The 22,261-nt window shown below is 47.2% G+C and overlaps 1 protein-coding gene across 1 annotated transcript in view; it reads left to right on the forward strand.

Annotated features, from left to right (window-relative positions):
* The window catches only part of POLE (DNA polymerase epsilon, catalytic subunit), a 54,876-nt gene that overhangs the window by 623 nt on the left and 31,992 nt on the right, over nucleotides 1-22,261 (forward strand). The window contains exons 2-21 of the mRNA XM_063083109.1: nucleotides 4,553-4,694; nucleotides 5,249-5,329; nucleotides 5,726-5,770; nucleotides 5,905-5,997; nucleotides 6,300-6,454; nucleotides 7,697-7,838; nucleotides 7,975-8,055; nucleotides 8,973-9,080; nucleotides 9,402-9,512; nucleotides 9,789-9,874; nucleotides 10,111-10,230; nucleotides 11,771-11,903; nucleotides 12,074-12,187; nucleotides 12,516-12,728; nucleotides 13,076-13,183; nucleotides 16,592-16,720; nucleotides 16,798-16,900; nucleotides 16,995-17,141; nucleotides 17,480-17,625; nucleotides 21,661-21,809. Coding sequence (XP_062939179.1) covers nucleotides 4,553-4,694; nucleotides 5,249-5,329; nucleotides 5,726-5,770; nucleotides 5,905-5,997; nucleotides 6,300-6,454; nucleotides 7,697-7,838; nucleotides 7,975-8,055; nucleotides 8,973-9,080; nucleotides 9,402-9,512; nucleotides 9,789-9,874; nucleotides 10,111-10,230; nucleotides 11,771-11,903; nucleotides 12,074-12,187; nucleotides 12,516-12,728; nucleotides 13,076-13,183; nucleotides 16,592-16,720; nucleotides 16,798-16,900; nucleotides 16,995-17,141; nucleotides 17,480-17,625; nucleotides 21,661-21,809 — 2,406 coding nt within the window. The remainder of the gene's footprint in view (nucleotides 1-4,552; nucleotides 4,695-5,248; nucleotides 5,330-5,725; nucleotides 5,771-5,904; nucleotides 5,998-6,299; nucleotides 6,455-7,696; nucleotides 7,839-7,974; nucleotides 8,056-8,972; nucleotides 9,081-9,401; nucleotides 9,513-9,788; nucleotides 9,875-10,110; nucleotides 10,231-11,770; nucleotides 11,904-12,073; nucleotides 12,188-12,515; nucleotides 12,729-13,075; nucleotides 13,184-16,591; nucleotides 16,721-16,797; nucleotides 16,901-16,994; nucleotides 17,142-17,479; nucleotides 17,626-21,660; nucleotides 21,810-22,261) is intronic.

Here is a 22,261-nt window from a genome sequence, read left to right on the forward strand (position 1 = left end):
AGGAGAAATTGGGTGATGTGCTGGAGAACAACGGCAATGATAAGGACAGCTGACAGCTATTGGGCTAAGTGCTTAATATGCACAATCTCATTAGTTCTCATGGAAAACCTTAAGATGTAGGTACTATTATTACCTATATTTTACACTCGAATCTGGTGCTTGGGGATGTGAAGCGATTTACCTGGTTTCGTAATTGCAGGACATGCTTCTCTTTCCCTTCACTGCCTTGTCATGTACTCAGTGGTATCCTTGCAGCAGTCGGAGGGCTGTCGTAGCCCCCCACAAATTAAGTAATAGCTTTTAACTTTTGCTGTATGTTCTCAATGCTTTACGTGGATCAGCTCATTCAATCCTTACAACAATCTTATGAGGTAAGTGTGCCACCATGAAGCAGTAGGTAGTGGTAAAGGGCACAGGATGTTGTGCCTGGGCTGCTTCTGTGAAGTGGGGATACTCATGGTTCCCTTCACAGGGGCTGTCATGAAAATTGAATGAGAGCATATGTGCAGAGTACTTGGACAATGTCTGTGATGTAGTAAGTAACCAGAAAATGGTAGTTACCTTTGTGACTGATATCCCCTTTTTTCACATTTTGTATTATCACTGGATAGAAAGTGGGATATGCAGCTTAGAGAAAACAGTTTTGGGAAGGAGACGTGGTCCAGGTGAGCAGCTGGGGTATAGGTATTTGGAGGACTGCAGTACAGAGGGCTCTATGCCTCACAAGTAGCACTTCATTTGGTCTTGATGTTGATAAAAGATCTGGGCCTCAGACTGAAGCTGTGCTCTGTAGCAAGGCCTGGAATATAGTTTTCCTGTGTTTTCGGGCCGGCCCGTGGCTCGCTCGGGAGAGTGCGGTGCTGATAACACCAAGGCCCCGGGTTCGGATCCCATATACGGATGGCTGGTTCGCTCACTGGGTGAGCGTGGTGCTGACAACACCAAGTCAAGGGTTAAGATCCCCTTACCGGTCATCTTTAAAAAAAAAAAAAAAAAAAAAAAAAGTTTTCCTGTGTTTTCTATTAAAGGTGAATCCAGATATTTTAGAGATTAAATGGTCATATAGTATGGTGGTGTATCAGTTTCCTATTGCTACTGTTACAGATTACCACTTAGTGACAATACAGACTTATTCTCTTTACAGTTCTAGGGGTAGGAAGTCCTAAAATCAAGGTATCTACAGGGTCATGTTCCTTCTGTAGGGTGTAAGGGAGATTCTGTTTCTTTGCCTATTCTAGTTTCTCGAGGCTGCCTTGGCCATCTGCATTCCTTGGCTCATGGCCTCTTCCTACACCTTCAGAACCAGAAGCATTGCATCTCCAATCTCTCTCCACTTCCCCTCCCTGACTCTGGCCCTTCTGCCTCACTTTTTTTTTTTCCTCCTTCTGGTAAGGGGATCTGAATTGCCTCACTCTTACAAGGATCCTTGTGATTACACTGGGCCCACCTAGGTAATCCCCATCTCAAGATCCTTAATTTAATCCCATCTGCAAAGTCTCTGTTGTCATGTAAGGTAACATTCATAGGTTTTGGGGATTAGGACATAGACCTCTTTGGGGGCCATTGTTCTGCCTACAACAAGTGGTCGTAATCTTCTGTAAAAAGTAGGGATCCTAATCTTGGAATGTGGTCATTTTGTTCTTCAGATGGAGGTGACCCAAGGAATACCTTCAGGCAAAGGAAGGTTTTTCTTAAGAAACAGTTCTTTCCACTTCTGCTTATAAATTAACAATTGGTGAAATGTTATGGTAATTTAGGACATGAATTCTGCACAGGCTTGGTTTAAATTTTTTTTAATACTTTTCTTTAACTGGTTCTATTTTGGATATTTAGCTTATTTAGATGTCTTCCCTTTTTTATTTTTTCCTTTTATAAACACTTAAGATGAACATTTGTGTGTAAAAAATAAAAAAGTTATTTCCTGCTCATCAGTTTCCTTGGCATAAATTCTTAGGGCAGGGTCAAATGATACAGCAATATTTTAGAAACATTCTCACCTATGGAGAAGCCTGATAGTGTCAGAAATGGAATGTTCATGTTGTTTCATAAGGAATTGTGGTATCCTAGGAAACATAGCAAGTACCTAGAATGAGATCCTGGGAGATGAGAGGTAGAGGGAGGGCAGGAGTAAATATCTCAATAGCTGGGGAGAGAACACCTTGGAGAGACCTGGGTTATGGTGGAGAACCCATGTTGTCCTGTTCAGAAGAACCCATGAACAGCCTGTAGGGAAGCATCGCCCAGGAGCGCAGTCTAGCAAGAACCAGAACTAGGGTATCTGCATATGCCTGTGTGGCCAAGGCCAGGAAGCAGTCATGGGCGTGTGGTAGCTTCCGCACAGGGATTATATACATGCTTACTATGTCCACTTAGCACTTCCTGCCTGTTTGTCTGCATCTGTCTAAACGTGTGTATTTTGTCTGCTCGTTGCTTTATAAAGTAGCTCATTTATTTACATTAAGACAAAATGGCACAGAATAATGGTTCTTAGCTTACATTTTTGAGGGATGGAGAATACACTTGGCTTAGGAAATAAATAGGCCTTCTGGCCAAAAATATAAAGGCTGTAGAATCTCAGAACCATGGTTTAAAGAAACTAGCTTTTTTTTCTTTAAAGTTGGAATGCTAATAAACAAAAGGATTTCTCTATTTTGAAGACAGGTAAACTAATTATTCTGGTCTACCCAGATGAGATCACAGCTGTGGAGTTAAAAGATTGTGAACAATTTGGGGAGAATCTGAGCTCTGGAGTCAGCACAGGTTTGGATAGTTCTCGTGGTGGGAAGTCTTCTTGAGTATTTAAGATTTATGCTAAAATCTGTTATTCCCATTTTTATCCATATTTGGTTGTACTGACATCTAGAGCCAGGCACTCCAGAAGGATATGTTACATTTTTAAGATGTAGTTTATTTTGCTGCAGCAGGTGTTTGTTTAAACCCAGTTAGCTCATATGCAATTGATAAATAAGGGAATGATGTTGGTAAAATGTGAAGATTGTATTGGTTGATTTGCAAATTTCCCTAGGCGAGGGGAATCATAATAGAGGAATAGAATTATAACCTTTTATAGGAAAGGAAGAAGCTCTTAGCTGGGCTATTGCATGGATATGTATCCTATTGGTTCTATTTTAAGAAATTTTAATATGAGTGCCGGCTCCTGGCCTCCCTCTCTAGAGAGGTGTACCCTTGGCCTTGCATGATTCTCAGCCTGTGGCAGGGTGCTCTTTTCTCCTATGGTCAGAGGTCATAAGCTAGCATCTCCATTCATTTACTTTTGTGCATTTAAAAAAAGAAAACAAAAACACCTTTTTTATTTTAAGAGAATTGTAGGTTCTTACACACTTGTCTGAAATAATACAGGGAGATCCCATATCCCTTCACCCAGTTTTCCCCAGTGGTAACATCATGCATAACTAGAGTACAATATCACAACCAGGAAATTGACATTGATACAATCCATCGACCTTATTCAGGTGCACCAGTTTTACAAGCACTCTTACACATGTATGTGTATTTAGTTGTATATAGTTTTATCATGTATGTTTGTGTGATTCACCAGAATCAAGGTGTAGAAGAGTCTGTCACAAGGACCTTCGTGCTACCCTTTTAAAGCCACAGCCACTTCCATTCCTCCCTTTATCCATCCCTGATAATGAGTAATCTGTTCTCCATCTCTATAATTTTATTTCAAAAATGCTATATGAATGGATTCTTGGTAATTTTGGGGAGCTGGCTTTTTTCACTCCACGTAATTCTCTTGAAATCCATCCAAGTTGTGTGTATCAACAAGATTGTTCCTCTTTATTGCGGAGTAGTATTCTGCGGTATGGGCGTACCACAGGTTAACTATTCTGTTGAGGAAAATGTGGGTTGTTTCCAGTTTGGGGCTATGAATAAAGATGCTATGAACATCCATTTGTAAGTTTTTGTATGAACATGAATTTTCATTTTTATTTACATGCTTACCATATCCACTTAGCACCTCCTGCCTGTTTGTCTGCATCTGTCTAAACAAGTGTATTTTGTCTGCTCATTGCTTTATAAAGTAGCTCATTTATTTACATTAAGACAAAATGGCACAAGAATTGGTTCTTAGCTTACATTTTTTGGGGGGGGAAAAGATGACCGGTAAGGAGATCTTAATCCTTGACTTGGTGTTGTCAGCACCACACTCTCCCAAGTGAGCTAACCAGCCATCCCTATATAGGGATCCGAACCCACTTAGCTTACATTTTTGAGGGGTGGAGAATACACTTGGCTTAGGAAATAAAGTTTTTGAGCATTTTCAGTAGCCCAAGAAGCAGCAGTGTCCAGCCCTGCTTTCTGTTTTTCTTAGAATTCTTGTTACAAAATTGAATAGGCTTTGAGGGGCCTGCCGCAGTCGTGTTTTTCCCATAAGTCCTGTTATTTTAATGAGCCTTTTTGCCAAACTGCAGGTTTTGCAGGGATGCATATACCATATTATATGGGAAACACACTGGTGGGTTAAGGGTTTTGGGAGTAAGTGGTGTCATGAACAGTGAAGACTGGCTTCCCTTCTGCTTTCACTCAGGGATGATGGCCCCTCGTCCTCAGTCTCAGCACTCAAGCGCCTGGAACGGAGTCAGTGGATGGATAAGATGGATTTACGGTTTGGATTTGAGAGGCTAAAGGAGCCTGGTGAGAAGACAGGCTGGCTCATCAACATGCACCCTGTAAGCTCCTGTGCCGTTCCTCAGGAAGGCAGCCCCATCCCTTCTTTTTGTCACATAGGCCTTGTCTGAGCCACACGGGTAATGTGTGGGGGACACAGGTGGGAGGGTTGATGGTTTGTGGCTCTCTTCTTTCCCCTCAAATGTTGAGGGACACACAGAGGCCACTGTGGGATGACTAAGGTGAGGAGCATCCCTGTAGCCATCAAAATAAAGCTTTTGGGCTTGTGAAAGAGAAATCCCTGTTCGGAGTCGGTTATGATGTGATTCTTGGGGATGAGGCTGGTGGTGGTTATGCTGGGGTGGAGTAAAGAACTAGGTGGGAGGGTTTTTGCTTTTAATGTGCTCAGCTTTCCAAAGAGTAGAAGGAAAAGGGTCTTAGGGGCTGGCCAGTTGCTCACTTGAGAGAGCATGGTGCTGGTAACACCAAGGTGACGGGTTCAGGTCCCCTTACCAGCCAGCCACCACAAAAAAAAAAAAAAAAAAAAAAAAAGGGAAAAGTGTCTTGTACTGTGTAGAAGATAATCTTCTGCCCATGTTGGCTGATTCTCTTACAGACTGAGATTTTAGATGAAGATAAACGCTTAGTTAGTGCAGTGGATTACTACTTTATTCAAGATGATGGAAGCAGATTTAAGGTAAGCCCCTGGCTCTACAAAGCTAGAGCCCGGTTGTGATGGGAGTAGCTGAGTCCAAAATGTGGAGTGTTCAGTTAGCTTTGTGACTATCTGGGAGAGGTGAGGGGTTCCCAGACCTCAGCTGCCTGCATCCTGTTGGGAACATGGGCCTCCGGGAGCTGCCTCAGCTGTTGTGTGAGATGTCCTGAGAAAAGGTAGCTCAGGAAGACTCTGAAAGGTGAGCAGTGCTGTGTCCCAGATTCTTGCCCTGATACAGGTGCAGATCCTAATTTCCTATTGTGCAAGGATGCATCGGATCTAGGCTGCTGGTGGGTTATAACAACAAACAGTCTGCCTTCACTGCTGTCTCCCTTTTTTCTTTTTCATTGCTCCTGGATGTGTGGGCGACTCTTGCAGGTGGCCTTGCCCTATAAACCATATTTCTACATTGCAACTAGAAAGGTAAGTCTTTGTGTTTGTAGAATCAGGTCAGACGACCTGTGCCTCATTCTGTGGTGGGCTCCCGAACTGGGAAATAGGCAAGGAAGGAAATAGTTTTTCTAATGTAAAGTCCTTTCATTCTGTTCCTGATTTAGGGTTGCGAGCGAGAGGTGTCATCTTTTCTCACCAAGAAGTTTCAGGGTAAAATTGCAAAAGCAGAGACTGTCCCCAAAGAGGACCTGGACTTGGTGAGTATCACCCAAACCTTCCAGGGATAGGTGAGGTGGTGTCCACACTGTCCATGGCAGGTGAGATTAGAAGAGGCAGAAAGGCAGGGTGTCTCTTGGTGGGGGCAGTGTGGATGCAGGTACTAGGGACTATCTATAAGGTCCTCTTCAGAGAGCTCCAGGGTGTCAGCTAGTGCCACATGCAGAGTTGGACAAGGTGCTTTTGAAGTACTAACTCTGTGTTTGCTTTTAAGTCTAGTTTTCCCTAATCAGTAAAGTCCTGTTCTTCTTGAACTCATGAGCATGATCTCTTCACTTTGTAGCCAAATCACTTAGTGGGTTTGAAGAGAAATTACATCAAACTCTCCTTCCACACTGTGGAGGACCTTGTCAAGGTGAGGAAGGAGATTTCCCCTGCTGTGAGAAAGAACCGGGAGCAGGATCATGCCAGTGACACGTACACAGCCATGCTGTCCAGGTGAGCTTTGTCTTTTGAGCTGGGCACCAGCTTGCTCAGAAAAACAGTATGGGAAGGAAGCAGGAAAACTCACCACCTTAATGATGGCTCTGCTTGACCACCTTTGAGCAAGTAGATAGAAATTTTTGTATGTTTGTTTGAAAGAAACAGTAGCTTTTCAGGTTGTATTTTATTTTTTATTTTAGCTCTTCCTCTTCTCTTACATAGGGGGTGGATTTGTGGCTCTAAAATTGAGTTGCTGCAACAATAAAGACATTTTAGAGAAAGAAAGATCCCTCATCCCACCACCTTAACACAGTCCATCTACAAATTTTATTAAGTGCTGAGATCTATATAGCATGTTTTCTCCAGAAAACCTTGGGTATTGTACAGAGAAGCTTAAGTATAGAACACCAAACACTTTGTCAGATGTTTAGGCATCAGCAGTAATAGGAAGCAAGGTGAAAGATTAAGAAGAGAAAATCTGGGTTAATTAAGTTTGGATGACTTCAGAACTAACATATTCTCAACAAAAGAAGATCAGTTTGGGACCCTGAACATTTCTGCAGTCCTTCCCCTGACTCTGCCTTCCTCAGCGATGCCATAAATTACTTTTCAGAATAATGTAAGGTGTAATCAGAATGAGACCTGAGCAATCTCTGACACTTATTGGCTGTCTTTTCTCCCCCTTAGTTGTCCATTCAGTATTTGAGCTTAGTTAGCTACTAGTGGAGTGAATATTCTGGTGACAGAGATTTCCTGCTTGGATATGAAAGAATAACTGATATGAAAGAATTACTGATACAGAAATAGTGAACATTTACCAGTCACTTTGCTGTGTATCATGCTGAATGTTGTGTGACTGCTGCCTCCCCCAAGGGTGGGCCACATCTGCAGACAGCAGAGACCCCACATGTAGGCTGCTCCCAAGTAGCAAAGGGGATCGTGGCAGGGACAGGCCATGCTAGGCGCTCTCCTGACCAGCACTGCTGAGAGTTTCTTTCTTTTTTCTTTTAACTGAGGTGTAACTCACATCCCATGAAATGCCCACATCTTAAATGTACACTGAGTTTTTTTGGGTGTATGGCCTGTTGATCAGGTAGAGTGACCATCCAAGACCATCCTTTAAGAAAAGACTGCCGTGCTCATCACAACCACCTTAATTTACCTTTTGTGTTTACTCAGCATGGACTCTGGTCTTTACCACCTCCAGCCCCTAGCAGAGTATAGTTTTGCTAGCTGCTCTCTCTTTTTATTTCCCAGTGTTTTGCAAGGGGGTGGTGTAATTACTGATGAAGAGGAAACCTCTAAGAAGATTGCTGACCAGTTGGACAACATAGTGGACATGCGCGAGTACGATGTCCCCTACCACATCCGCCTCTCCATTGACCTGAAGATCCACGTTGTGAGTGGGTGGGGGGAGGGCAGCCACTCACGTGAAGTTCCTAACAGCTAGGAGATGATATTTATGGATATATCCGTAGAGAAGTAGACTTCCCTGGACGTAGAACTCTTCAGCTAATATGCTACACGTCCTGCAGGCTCATTGGTACAATGTCAGATACCGAGGAAATGCTTATCCAGTGGAAATTGCCCGCCGAGATGACCTTGTAGAAAGACCTGTAAGTACTACTTGCATTTCCTCCATCCTAAAATTTCACTTTGTTTTTTGGAGAGATCAAATTCAGTGCTGAAAGGTGAATTTGATTCTGAGATTTGTTTGCTGCTTTTTCCTCAAATACTTTTTTTTTTTTGTCTATTGACCAGTATGGGGATCTGAACCTTTGACTTCGGTCTTGTAACACCATGCTGTGACCAACTGAACTGACTGACCAGTCCTTCCTAAATTTTTGTGTACCTGAGAGTATAATTTCATTTTGCATGTACATGTTACCCTGTGACATCGGTAGTTGAGCTAGGCTGGGCTGGCCAGTTAGCTCAGTTGGTTAGAGTGCAGCCTTGTAACACCAAGGTCAAGGGTTCAGTTCCCCATACTGGCCAGCCACCAAAAAAAAAAAAGAAAAAAGTTGAACTAGGCTGGATTTGAATGTTTGAGGGAAAGCTGTGACTCTTTTTGGATAATTGATAGCAAAGTGATATGGTGAAGAATGGATATGTGACTGGAAGATCTTAAGTCAGGTATGGGTTTGTGATATTGGGAAAGGTTTTTACTGTTTTCTCATTTCCAAGATGAAGATGTCAGCTCTATCCAAAATCACCTGTCAAGGTTGTCACAAATGTCAGAATGCAGTGCTGCATTTTAAAGAGCTTTGAGCCCAAGGCATTCTGTAATAGACTTGTCCTGTGGTCAGGTGCTCTAGCCTTCGTCTCTCACATGCTTAAGTGTTCATAACATCAGTGAATCATGGTATTCTTGATGTAGGTCAATCAATCCATAGGCACCCATCCCAGTTCTTTTAGAGTCTTTCCACTCTTTTGGCAACCAGAGATGGAGCAGGCCAGCAGTGGAGTTCAGGGAGGACCGATGGGGTGTCAGAGCTGGTTCATTGCCAACCTCATGCTGCATTTGTTCCTGCAGGACCCTGTGGTTTTGGCATTTGACATTGAGACGACCAAATTGCCCCTCAAGTTTCCTGATGCGGAGACAGACCAGATTATGATGATTTCCTACATGATTGATGGCCAGGTGAGTGGGGTGGCTCCCTGGGATGGGGACCTTGTCTGGCCCCCAAACTAGTGCAGCATCTGCCTGTGGTTAGCAATTGTTGGTGAATAATGAGTGAGTGGAGTCCAGGAACATGAAGAAGCAAGCTGTTCCGACAGCCAGCCATCCTCCTCTTTCTCGTAAATTCAGAATATTTGGGGTCTCTTTTTGGGAAACTTGAGCTGCCTTCACATTGCTGCAGGGTTCTTTTTTGTAGGGGTCTCCAGCGGAGTTTGTGGGCAGGGCTGGGAGGTTGTGTCCCGGCCCCACAGCCTCTGACTTGTGCTGCTACTGAACTTCCAGGGCTACCTCATCACTAACAGGGAGATCGTTTCAGAAGATATCGAGGATTTTGAGTTCACCCCTAAGCCAGAGTATGAAGGGCCCTTTTGTGTCTTCAATGAGCCCGATGAGGTAAAGGAGTGTTACTTGGGAAACTGCCCTGGTATTTGGGATGAAGTGGGAAGAGTCAGCATGCTGATTCTTCTAAGGCTTAGGGCATTCATTTAGTTAGAAGTGCAGCTTGAGAGCTTCATGTCAGGGCACAAGCCTTTTGTGGCAGAGAGCTGGGTGGGGCCTGAGGATGAGGGCTGGCATGAGTTTGCTCATCTGAGCTTTGGGACAGGTGTTTGGAAATCACTTGAAAAAGAGAAAACTAAATCTCTGACTGATGTGGTTTGTTGCGTGCAGGTCCATCTAATCCAGAGGTGGTTTGAGCACGTCCAGGAGACCAAGCCCACTGTCATGGTCACCTACAATGGGGACTTTTTTGACTGGTGAGTCTAGTGTCTTACTTGTAACTAAGTGTTTGGCAGGGGAGGGGTTGGGGGGAGGTTGGCTTGGTGCCATGAGCAGGTTTCTCATTCTAGTTGAGAAGAAGGCTGATGTGCGGAGTTGCTGGATTTACTCTGGTGTCTCCTGGGAGCAGTCTTCCCTGTGTCCACGAGAGGAAGGGAGAAGGAAGTAGAGATGCACCTATCCCTGTTGCTTGTTTGTCTGCTTTTGTCCCCAGGCCATTTGTGGAGGCCAGAGCGGCAGCTCACGGCCTGAGCATGTACCAGGAGATAGGCTTCCAGAAGGACAGCCAGGGGGAATACAAGGCACCCCAGTGCATCCACATGGACTGTCTCAGGTAGATGCTGCAGGCTTGTACGTGAGTGCTGAAGACTCCCTTCTTCTGTAGGCTGGTGCTGTCCACGTGTCTCTTGTGGGAAGAGGGTCGCTTCTGAGGAGCAGTTCTAGGACACCCAGGGGACAGCATTGAACATTCTGGTGGGGCCCATGGGTGTGCAGCATTATCGTTTGCTAATCATTCATTCAGTCAGCAGACACCATTGAATATCAGCTTATGGCAGGGGGTGGAGGGCCAGACCAGAAAGAAACTGGCAGAGGGAGGTCCCAGTGCTGGGGGAGCTCATGCAGGGAGTGAGGCAGCTGGGCTGGTCTCACAGGACGGGCATGGGTTCTAGACAGAAGCTGGAAGACTCCAGGCTGAGGGATAAGTGTGTGAGGTTGCTCAGAAGTGCGGAGGGTATTGTATTTGGGGGTCACTGGAAAGGTTTGGGTGTGGAAGTGCTGAGAGAGGAGGTGGTTCTCCAGGGCTTCTTTGCCAGGGTGGGGTGAGTTTCATCTTGACTTGCATGGTTGCCAGTACAGCGGATGAAGCCTGACTACATTTCTGTTTAGCTCAGGTGCTGCAGCCTGTGGGTTGGGAGGAGGCCAGGATGCTGGGGGTCGGTTCATGGTATGACAAGGGGACAGTCTTTGTCAGAGGCAGGGATGGGGGATGAAGAGAGCAAATTGAGTGGGCGACTGGGGGTCTGTGTGCTGTCAGTCGAGACTGGGAATAGGGCAGAGAATAGGTCTGAGGTGGAAAGTGATTTTGCCACAATCATGCTTGCCCAGAAACCCCACCCATGAGGAGGGGCCCCGGAGACCCTCAGCACAGTGACCTGGCACCTCAAGGCTAGGTTTGGGCTTGCATCATGGATTAGGAGTTACCATAGGTCTTCATAAAAGCCATGGTAGCCGATGAACTCCTTAGATGAGAGGTGAAGTGAGGGGAGAAGAGGGCCAAGGACTGGTCCCCAAGGCACTGCAGGGGGAGGCAGACCTGGGGGAGGGGGAGGGCGGCTGAAGGCACAGAGAGGCCTTGGGAGGTGGAGACTGGACATAGACACTGGGCAGCTGTGGTTCCCAGGGGAGGTGTCAGTCATGGGGCTGGACAGACCCTAAGGGCTGGGGGGATGGCAGGAGGTGGAGGTGGGTTCCAAGGGGAGGGCAGGGGCCTTCTTTGAAAGAAGGGGTGGATTTGAGTGTTCCCCTGAGAAGGGACAGTGTGAGGAGAGGGGAGAGAAGCCCAGTGTGTGGTTTACAGAGTGAGGGGTGTGGAGAGGCCCGCAGATGTGGGATTCCTGCCACTTGCATTTTTATTTCTTGGAAACAAGTGACCAAGTCCTTTGCCAGCAGTGGGTGGTGAGGTGAGGGGCTCAGAGAACCAGTTCTGGCATTTCCTTGCGTCTTGTGGGTAAGTCTGTGAGATGAACTGGATCTAGATGAAGGGTTTCCATGTGGGGCCTCCCTGTGTGTCTCCTGGGTATCTGTCAGGACCCTGCATCTTTCAGTGACCTGTCATTGTGCCGGTTCTCACAAGTTCTTGCTCTCCTTCCCAGGTGGGTGAAGCGGGACAGTTACCTTCCTGTGGGCAGTCATAACCTCAAGGCAGCCGCCAAGGCCAAGCTGGGCTATGACCCTGTGGAGCTGGACCCTGAGGACATGTGCCGCATGGCCACCGAGCAGCCCCAGGCACGTGAGCCCCGCCTGGCCCTCCAGTGCTGCCCCATCCTGCACCTGCTCCCCTGCTGTGAGCCCATGGTGGCTGGCATGCTGGGCCTCCTCCTGCACTGTGCTTCTGTGCCTCCCATGTTCCCTGAACCCTCCATTTTGATGGCCCTACTCTGACATTCTCTCCTCAGACTCTGGCCACGTATTCAGTGTCTGACGCTGTTGCCACTTACTACCTGTACATGAAGTACGTCCATCCCTTCATATTTGCGCTGTGCACCATTATTCCCATGGAACCTGATGAGGTCAGTGTCCTGCATTCTGGTCACTCCTCTTCTGGGCTCTCCACCATTCTGCATACACTGGTGCAGGGCCCAGAGGCTGATGGTCCTGGGAGGGCTCGTGCTGGAGGTGGCAGTGAGTTTGCTGTGTGATGTCATTGATGTCCTTCAGGGAACCTGGGGCCACCATGTGGGAATAATCACAGGCTGAGTGACGGCTGATGATCGACATTGTAGTCAAGTTTAGATGCCTTTCTGGTGGTTCTTAGACTTGACCTACAATTCAGGGCCACTGGTATACGCTGTGGGAATGCAGCTGGTTTTGGTTCAAAGCCTTGTGTTTCTCCTGCAGGTGCTGCGGAAGGGCTCTGGCACACTGTGTGAGGCCTTGCTGATGGTACAGGCCTTCCATGCCAACATCATCTTCCCCAATAAGCAGGAGCAGGAGTTCAACAAGATGACAGATGACGGCCATGTGCTGGATGCTGAGACCTATGTGGGGGGCCATGTGGAGGCCCTTGAGTCTGGTGTCTTCCGCAGTGACATCCCCTGCCGGTTTAGGATGGTGTGCCTCCTTCCTGGGTCTTCCCTGAGACTTGGCTTCCTCCCACTCTTGTGCCATGGTGGGCCCCAAAGCCACAAGGGGCTGAAGTAAAACCCTTCTCCGCTGTCTCCCATAGGGCCCCTCTCCCTTTGAGCCTGGCTAGGGTGGGGCTCCAGGGGGTGCATTCTGGGCCCCGTGCACTTCAGAGTGAGCCTGTGGGTCCTTCTGGAGCGTTCTCTGACACATTCTGCCACATAGCGCACAGCAGGGCTCTGTGCATGCATAGCTGCAGCACCACACCTGAGGCAGGCTAATGTGAGGTGTGTTTTCCCATCTAACTCATGTTGTCTTGTGGTTATTTGCTCTAGAATCCTGCTGCCTTTGTCTTCCTGCTACAGCACGTAGAGAAGACCATGCGCCATGCCATCGAAGAAGAGGAGAAGGTGCCTGTGGAGCAAGTCACCAACTTTGAAGAGGTAACTGTCGAGGAGGCAAGACACCTTTCCTCACAGGCTGCCTCTTTCAGTAGCACATTTATTAGGCACCTACTGCGTGTGGGGCTGTGGGCGGAGACAGCTGGCCCAGGGCCATCATGGTTGTGGCGCATGATGCTGTCTCCCGAGGTATGAGGATGTGGGGTGTGGGCTGCTCCGAGCTGCAGCCATGGTATGAGGGGTCTCTGGCCTGTTCTGAGGCATTTGGACTTTGTTTTGTTTTGTAATGGACAGCCATTAGAGGTTATTTATTTATTTATTTATTGTTCAGGAGACTTTAAAATGATGACAGTAAATTCCTACAAATGTCAGAGTAGAACAGGGTGACTGTAAAACGCATCAGGTAATGGTTGGAAAGCACTATCACGGTGCTCACGTGACTGCAGATCCAGTGTTTGTGGGCTCCTTGGGATGTGGTCCATTGCAGATCTTTCTGTCAGGCACTGCTCTACACAAGAGCAAGTTCAGTGGAGTTTTTGACAGTTTCAGTATTGATGTGAAGAAACATCTTGTAATAGATTCACTGCGCAAAATTCAAAGGAGTGTATACTTGCTCTTTGCAAACTGTAAAGTGCTATTTGGATGTTGTCAGCTATAGCTATTATTATACCTCAATTCTCAGTGAAATAGTCTGGAAAGACAGCCTAGTCTGAATAACAAATATGAGTTGAAAAACTTCTCAGAATGAGCAAAGATGCTACTTAAGGTCTGAAACAACGGAATGGGCGAATAGAGTGAGGCCTGAGGGGGTAGGTCCAGGGACTGCAGGCTTCCTGGTGAGCTGGAAGTAAGCTCTGCAGATGACAGTCCGTCTTGTTAGCTGTTCCCCAAACCCCACAAAGTGTTCTTTAATGGGAAGCCCAGGGGGACTTTAAAGATGAGGGGGACAGGTTCACCTTTGTGTTGCTGTGGTGCAGAGGGTGGCTGGGGGGCATCAGCTGGGCCTCCCAACAGCTTGGGCGGGACCTCGCAGCATTTCAGAACATGCGGCTGTCAGGTGAGAAAGGACTGAGTGGAGATTATTTTCCTAATTGATTTGTTTGCCTAAAATTCAAGTAGAAACAATAAGCATTAATGTTTGTGCTGTTTCCTGTTCTATGTGATAGGTGTCATTTCTCATAATCGTTTGTTACAGTTTTAGGTGTGTTTTCTGTTTTTTTTACTACTTTGCAGTGTTTTAAGGATTTTTTTAATGCGAAGGGTAATTTTGTGTTCAAGTGATTTTCTAGTAAGACTTTACCAAGTGTAATGTATTTCTTTTTCACTCTAAATTTAATATTTTGATAAAGACAATGGCTACCCTTATGGTTAACTCTTTTCTTCTGGTAAATTTTTGCACTATTTAGATGTTTTTAAACTTTTTTTACTCTTCAATAGCTAAAGCAGGGCTTGGCAAGCCAGCAGGTGGGGCCTGTTTTTATCAAGTGGTAGCAGCAAGCTAAGAGTGGCTCTTAGAATTAAATTTTCTAATAAATATTATTAGATTAACTCCTGGATATAACAGTTCTTAAATCTTTGTATTGCATCTCTTGGTGTTGCATGCATTTTGTACAAAATGAATTTATCAAGTAAGCACATACCTAATGTTCTGATTTAATGAGGTATTTTGTTTTGGGGAGTGAATAAAAATATATGACTCTGAGAAGCCTGTTTAGCTGCAGCCTTACCTGGTTTCAGTGACGGGTTTTATTTTTGTTTTTAGGACAATGTTTTAATTTCCAGAAGCTCCACTGGTTCTTTTTAAAATCTGCTTTGTTTTCCAAAGTATGTTGTTTTTCTTTTCCTGTGATTTGGGCTTTTTTGTCTTTAGTATTTTTAATATGCTCAAGTTAGTGTGTTCAGTCCAGGGGGTTTATTTCTGAAGTTCTGGGGTCCCCGCTGTGCTTGGTCATGGTGAGTGTTTGCTCCCATGCATTGTGATTCTGGAGTTTGCTTGGGCAGTCTGTTGGGAGCCGTCAGGTGGCTTCCCTTTTGTCACTGCCTGGCCCCATGGAGCGTCACAGGCTTGACTTGGGGATTCCCAGACCTTGTAGAAAATATATGTAAACCAAAACCTGTTAGAGGGGTGCTTGTGGAAGACTTTTTCTTCATTCAGATGCAGTTTGGTGAGCAGACTCTTTCTAGTTGTCCTTTCATGAAGGTGGCCTTTGAGAGTCCTGCCTTTGTTTGGGGCTCTGCATCTCACCTCCCTGGGTGTGCAGTTGTCTCTCCCCAAGGAAGTGAGAGAAGGTGTGCAGAAAGTGCCAACCATGCTGGCTTCAGAAAGGTGTGCATGGCTGGCCCTCAGCCAGCATCTGGGAACTTGGGTTACAGGAAATTTCCTGACATTCTCTGAGGCTGTCCCTGTCCCTGTGTTGTTTGTGTGAACATTGTGGTTTATGTTGAGCATCTGCTTTCCTTTGGGAGTCTGGAATTTGGGAATGTGCCAGGCAGAGGTACCTGCATGACCAGACCCAATAAAACCCCTGGGCACTGGTAGACACACGTGATGTCACCATTTGAAGCTGCAAGAAGAGCATGTGTCCTGGGTGACTCCGTGGGTGGAGGACTCTGGAGCACATGCCTGGCTCCCTCCTGACCTCACCCACCCTTTCCCCTTTGCTGACTGCGCTCTGCATCCTTTGCTGGGATGTGTCTTGGCTGTGAGTCCCCCACTAAGGACACAGGGTCCAACTCCCACCAGGGCACCCACCATGTCAGCTAACTGCTCTTGTTTTGAGTTTGTGCACTGCTTTTGCACTGTGGGGATTGTTCCTTGCTTAGAAGTTCAGCTCTGCATTTGCAGGGATAGTTTTCATATTTTTTACAGGATTTTGAGGTGTTTGGTATCTGGAAGGCTTTTAGGCTAACAGCTCAACCCTTGGCTGGAAAGAGAAGTCTGATCACTGTTTTATAAAGTGCTACAGGAGACAGTTCCATGCAGGGGCTCAGAGCATAGGGTTTGGACTAAGAAGGAAGGTCTGTCTCACGAGCCCATGCTAACCTCGAGCCATCTTGTCCCTCAGGGACTGTGTGTCCTGCGCTTGGCACTGCATCAGCACCCGAGGTGCACCCAGGAACAGCGGCTACTGATGCTCTGGCCAGGTCCCTGCTGCTCACTGACGGACAGGCCACACCTTTCATGCCATGTGGGGGTCACAGGTGGAGGTCTGCAGCTCGAGCCTGTACAGTTTTCTCCCAGCCTCAATAGTTCTCTTGGGGTAGAGGCTCTTGCTTCCATTGGTGCTGTCTTCATTTGGCTTTGCTTTTCTGGCAGGCATCACACATATCTGGCTCTCTGTGTGGTAGCTATTGGGTCACCTGGGACCAGTGCTGCTATCTTGGTTACTCTGGGCAGTTCCCAGTTTTTACCTTGGCTGCTACCTCCATTCGTTTGCCTTTTCTCCACAGGTGTGTGATCAGATCAAGACAAAGCTCACTTCCCTGAAGGAGGTTCCTAACCGAATTGAGTGTCCCCTCATCTACCACCTGGATGTGGGGGCCATGTACCCAAACATCATCCTGACAAACCGCCTGCAGGTGAAATGTACTTCCCACATCAGCATTGAGGGATGCTCTGTCCAGACCCTAATTGCTTTCTCACCGTGTCCCCACAGCCCTCTGCCATGGTGGACGAGGCCACCTGTGCCGCCTGTGACTTCAACAAGCCTGGAGCAAATTGCCAGAGGAGGATGGCCTGGCAGTGGAGGGGCGAGTTCAGTGCGTGTTGGCTTCCCAGGGCACTGGCAAGAAACAGGTGGATCTGTTCCCACCTGCTGTTCTTCTGAACCTGCCCCTGTCGCCTCCTTCCCAGTGCCAGCCAGTCGCAGCGAATACCATCGGATCCAGCACCAGCTGGAGTCAGAGAAATTCCCCCCCTTGTTCCCAGAGGGGCCTGCTCGGGCCTTTCATGAGCTGTCCCGTGAGGAGCAGGCTAAATATGAGAAGCGAAGGCTGGCAGGTGAGCACCTGGCATGGCTGTGGCTCTCTAAATGCTGCACCTCTTGCCCTGGCCTTCTGCATTCTGTCTGGGCTGGGCTGTGCTGGTGCATTGCAGGGTGGGGTCAGCAAAAGTTAAAGGAGATCATGACCTGTCTTGTATCACTGTAAGCCATGTTCTTCATACAGGGTTCCTTTGTTTCTCCTTTCTTGTTGTGGAGGAACTAAATTCTTCTGTGGTCTTGAAGTATTCAGCCTATTCAAACCCAGAGCTGTCTTTTTCTGAAATAATAAACTAACAGCATACCAGAGTTTTCTGCTCCTTGGTCTCATGAAACTTCCGCACTCAATTGTGCACAGACTACTGCCGCAAGGCCTACAAGAAGATCCATGTCACCAAGGTGGAGGAGCGCCTCACCACCATTTGCCAGCGGGAGAACTCCTTCTATGTGGACACAGTGCGTGCCTTCCGGGACAGGCGCTATGAGTTCAAAGGACTGCACAAGGTGAGGGCCGAGGGGCTCCTGTGAAAGTGGGGCTAGGTGGGGTTTCTGGTCAGGGGATCCCTGCTCAGCTCTGTCTCAACATTCCAGGCCCCCAGGATATGTTGGCATCTCTAGCAGCTCAGAGCTGGCATGTGCACTCAGACAGTAAACGCACCTTTGTTTTTAACTCTGAGAAACTAATGGCCAGAGAGGAAGCCTGAGGCCTCAGGACTGTTCTGCATGATCATTTCTGAGATGATTGTTTAGAGCAGGGTCAGCAGACTTCAGCTGGGCAGACATTGTGACCAAGTCTTGGAGGAGTTCACTGCATTGGCTTCTGTCTGGCTGCTTCCCTCTGCAATGAAGGGGAGCAGTTCCAACAGTTGCAGAGGCCTCACACCTGTAGACTCACCTTCTGGTCCGGGAGTTTGCTGACCTCTGATTTAGAGGAATTAGGGTAATGTTTTTACCAGTATATTTCATCTGGTAAGAACAAGGAAAATACACAGGGATACCTCAGTTGTAGTATCAAGAGGTGATGGTTTTATGTTTAGTCAAACCAGTTTTTTCTTTTTTCTTTTTTTTTTTTAAAAGATGACCAGTAAGGGGATCTTAACCCTTGGCTTGGTGTTGTCAGCACCACGCTCTCCTGAGTGAGCCACGGGCCGGCCCTCAAACCAGGTTTCTCCTGAGAGACTTTCCTTTCCTGCTGGACTTGGAAGGCCCCTGCTGTGTAAATCTGGCAACCTTGTTCCTATTGTATCGGCTTTCTTTTTTTTATAGTGGTGAGATACACGTAGCCTGAAACTTACTGGTTTTTAAGCACCGCGGTCAGTGGCATTAAGTGTATTCACACTGTTGTGCGGCCATCACCACCATCCATCTCCAGAACTTTCCATTTTCTCAAATTGGTCCCCATTGAGCACTCACTCCTCATTCTTCCTCCCTAGCCCATGGCACCTGCCATTCTACTTTCTGTCTCTGCGAATTCCATTGCTCCAGGGACCTCCTATGAGCGGAATCGTGCAGTGTTTATGTCTTTGTGTCTGGCTTATTTCACACAGTACAGTGTCTCCGGGGTTTATCCACACGTAGCCCGTGTCAGTACTGCATCCCTTTTTCTGGTAGGACGGTATTCCACTGTGTGGATTCACCACACTTTGTTAATCCATTCCTCTGTTAATGGATGCTTGGGTTGTTTCCACCTTTTAACTATTGTGAGTAATCCTGTTGTGAACGTGGGTTACAAATCTCTCTTCCTGTCCCTGCTTTAAATTCTTTTGGATGTATACCCAGAATTAGAATTGCTGGATCATACTGTAATTATTTAACCTTTTTTTTTTTTTTTTTTTTAAAGATGACTGGTCAGGGGATCTTAACCCTTGATTTGGTGTTAGCACCACGCTCTCCGAAGTGAGCTAACTGGCTATCCCTCTGTAGGGATCCGAACCCGCAGCTTTGGTGTTATCAGCACCACACTCTCCCAAGTGAGCCACGGGCCGGCCCTCTTTGTTTAACTTTTTAAGGAACTGTCATTCCATCTCACTTTATTTTAATTAAGCAATTACTAAATTACTTGTTCATCTGTCTCCCTCATCAGATAAGTGCTAAAAGTGAAGTGACTGTTTCTTTCTTTAGAGTCTAATGGAGTTCTTGGCACATAGTAGGCACTTACAATAAGTACTTAATTTTTATTTTTTTTTTAACATGACTGGTAAGAGGATCTTAACCCTTGACTTGGTGTTGTCAGCACCATGCTCTCCCAGCTGAGCCATGGGCTGGCCCTTTTTTGTTCTTTAAATACCAAGTGTGTTAGTTCATTTCTGTTGTTTAGAGAACAAACTAGGTAATTTATAAAGAAAATAAAGAAACAATTTATTTCTTACAGTTCTGGAGGTTGGGAAGTCCACAGTCCATTGGGCTGCTTCTAGTGAGGGCTGTCTTCTTGGTGGGGGGTCTCTGCAGAGTCCTTGTGGTGACCAGGGTGTCACCTGGTGAGGACTGAGCCAGAGCACTCTTACGTACTCATTTGCTGTCCTTATGAAACTCCCAGCTCACAGATAGGCTGAGCTTCCCAAATCAGCTCTACAGGCTCTCCTGCCGCATGTGGAGGAGGACAGACTGTTGTGGGGAAAGGAGACAGAGCTGACTCCCTGATAACCCACCGAACCATTAACCCATTAATCCAGGAATTGATCAACCCATTCACGAGGGCATAGTTCTCATGGTCCAGTCACCTCCCCAAAGCCCCACCTTTCAATTACCATATTGGAATTAAGTTTGGACATGAGCTTGGGGGACATTGAAGCCTTTAAGTTATTTTCTTATGATAGCTGGGGGATTTGCTGAAACATGTGTGGCCTTCTCTGTTTTATTGACCTCCCTTCACCAGGTCCTCCCAAGTAGCTCTTGTTTCCCTGAGTCTGGTGGCAGCAGACAAACCTGGCTCCTCCATCCCGGGACGTTTTGGCTCAACACAGCCAGTCACATGATCAAAACTGGCAATGCGGCATCCCCAGCCCTGCACAGTATGTGTTAGCTGAGACTCATGTCGTTATATCATAACCCTTTGTGGTCCTTCAGCTCAGCTCTGTCTCCTTCCCCCATAACAGTTCGTCCTCCTCAACATGAGGCAGGAGAGCCTGTGGAGCTGACTCAGAAAACTCAGCCTATCTGTAAGCCTGAGGGCCAGGTGGTACCAGGGGCCCGGGCCCCTCAGCTGGCACCAGGGCATTGCCAGGACACAGCAACCAGGGGCCAGCATTTGTGATCTGTGGGCTCCTATCAGAAGCCTCTCATTGCCTCAAGACATTTGTCAAGGGCCAGTTATGTGCCAGACACTGTTCCAGCTACTGTAAACACATCAGCTGGGGCAACCAGAGGTGAAATGTTTGAGACAGGAGAATGTCCAGTGACTGATCACCTGACAGCACCTCACTTAGCAAACAGTGGGAGAAGTGTGACTCTATCAGCAGCTCCACCTCCCTCAGCAGTGTTAAGTCCACTTTCTTAGTGAGGTAGAATTCACACAGGACGAATTTCACTCTTTTCAGGCATATATGATTCTGTGAATTTTGATAAATGCATACAGTCATGTAACCACCACCACCACAGTTAAAAACACTCCCCACCCCAGTGCATTTGGTTCAGATGTCCTCTGTCAGCTTTGCTGTGTCCAGCATGGCAGGACCTGATGAGTACTTGGGGTCCATCAGTGCTGACCAGTGGAAACAGTGTTGTATAAGGATGTGGCCTCTAATGGCACACACTCTGTTTGCTGCCGTGAGCAATTCCCCAGATCTGGTGTTGAGAAGCCCGCAGCTCAGCCTATTGGGTGCATCGTAGGACTCCACCAACAGCCAGGAGGCCTCTGGCTGCTCCTCAGACATTGATTTCCTGTCTCTCCAGCTTGTTTTCAGACCTGGGTTCTGTTCTGGGGTTGAAGGTTGCCCAAAGTATGAGCTAAATGGATTGTTGCTGTAATAGATTGTTTTCTCCTAGTCCTTGGTCTCACAGAAGTAAAAATGTAACGTGCACGTGATCTTTAGTGTTCAGAGCTCCTTTGGGGACATCGGCCTTATGTGGGGCAGTTCTAGGTTAAAGGTGGCATAGGACATATGAAAGCCCAGCACAGCACATTGCTCTGGACTGGCTCTTGGGGTCAGGGGATGTGGCCGACCCCTACGTGGGACATTCTGGGGACAGTTAGGGAAATTTGTATGTGGACTCTAATATCAATATCCTATCCATGTTAAATTTCTTGGTTATAGTAGCAGTACTGTGATTATATAGGGGAATGTCCTTGTTCCTAGAAAGTGTGCTGAAGTATTTAGAAGCATCAGGTCATGTACCCACAGCTTTCAAATGGTCTGTTAGTAGAGCGAGAGAATATTAACAGTTGGCCAGTCTAGGGAAAACATGCAGTCTTCGTTGTGCTGTTTTTTCAGGTTTTCTATAGAGCTGGAATTTTTCACAGTATTAAAAACCTGGGCCACTGGCTTTGTGAAGTGTAGGATGGAAGATCCTGTGAGGTGCTCAGTGTCTGTGTGGTTCCAGGTATGGAAGAAGAAGCTTGCAGCGGCTGTGGAGGCGGGCGATGCAGCAGAGGTGAAGCGCTGCAGGAACATGGAGGTCCTATATGACTCGTTGCAGCTGGCCCACAAATGCATCCTCAACTCCTTCTACGGCTACGTCATGCGCAAGGGGTGCGGAGGGGCTGAGGGGCTCGTTTTGTACCTGTGGGGTGAGCAAGTGGCTCAGTGAGCTTAAGGGCCTCCATGGGTGACTGGGTCAGTGTGTGGTGGGGCCGGGAGCCCTCAGGCCTGGACGAGGGGATGATGAGGATAGGGTGGGCTGGGAAGTATATGCCAGTGGGAGCCAGGCCAGCTGGGGGTCTGAGGCATCCAGGAGAGATGCGTGCTTGAGCACACTGGGTGTACTTGTCTGAGTGCTGTGGGGGCGTGAGCTGCTGGTCTGCTGTACATTTGTGGCACGTGTCAGCACTCAGCAGTTGCGAAGCAGCCCTGTGTGTATGCAAAGGATGGGCAGAGGAACAGCCAACAAGGGGCATGGGGGAGCCGGGGGGTCTCAGAGCCCAGATGGAGACTGTTCTCAGGAGGAAAGAGTAGGATGTAGGGTTGGGCGATGGGGACAGGGC

Source organism: Cynocephalus volans, chromosome 2 (genome assembly GCF_027409185.1).
Source record: "Cynocephalus volans isolate mCynVol1 chromosome 2, mCynVol1.pri, whole genome shotgun sequence".
NCBI classification, from domain to species: Eukaryota; Metazoa; Chordata; class Mammalia; order Dermoptera; family Cynocephalidae; genus Cynocephalus; species Cynocephalus volans.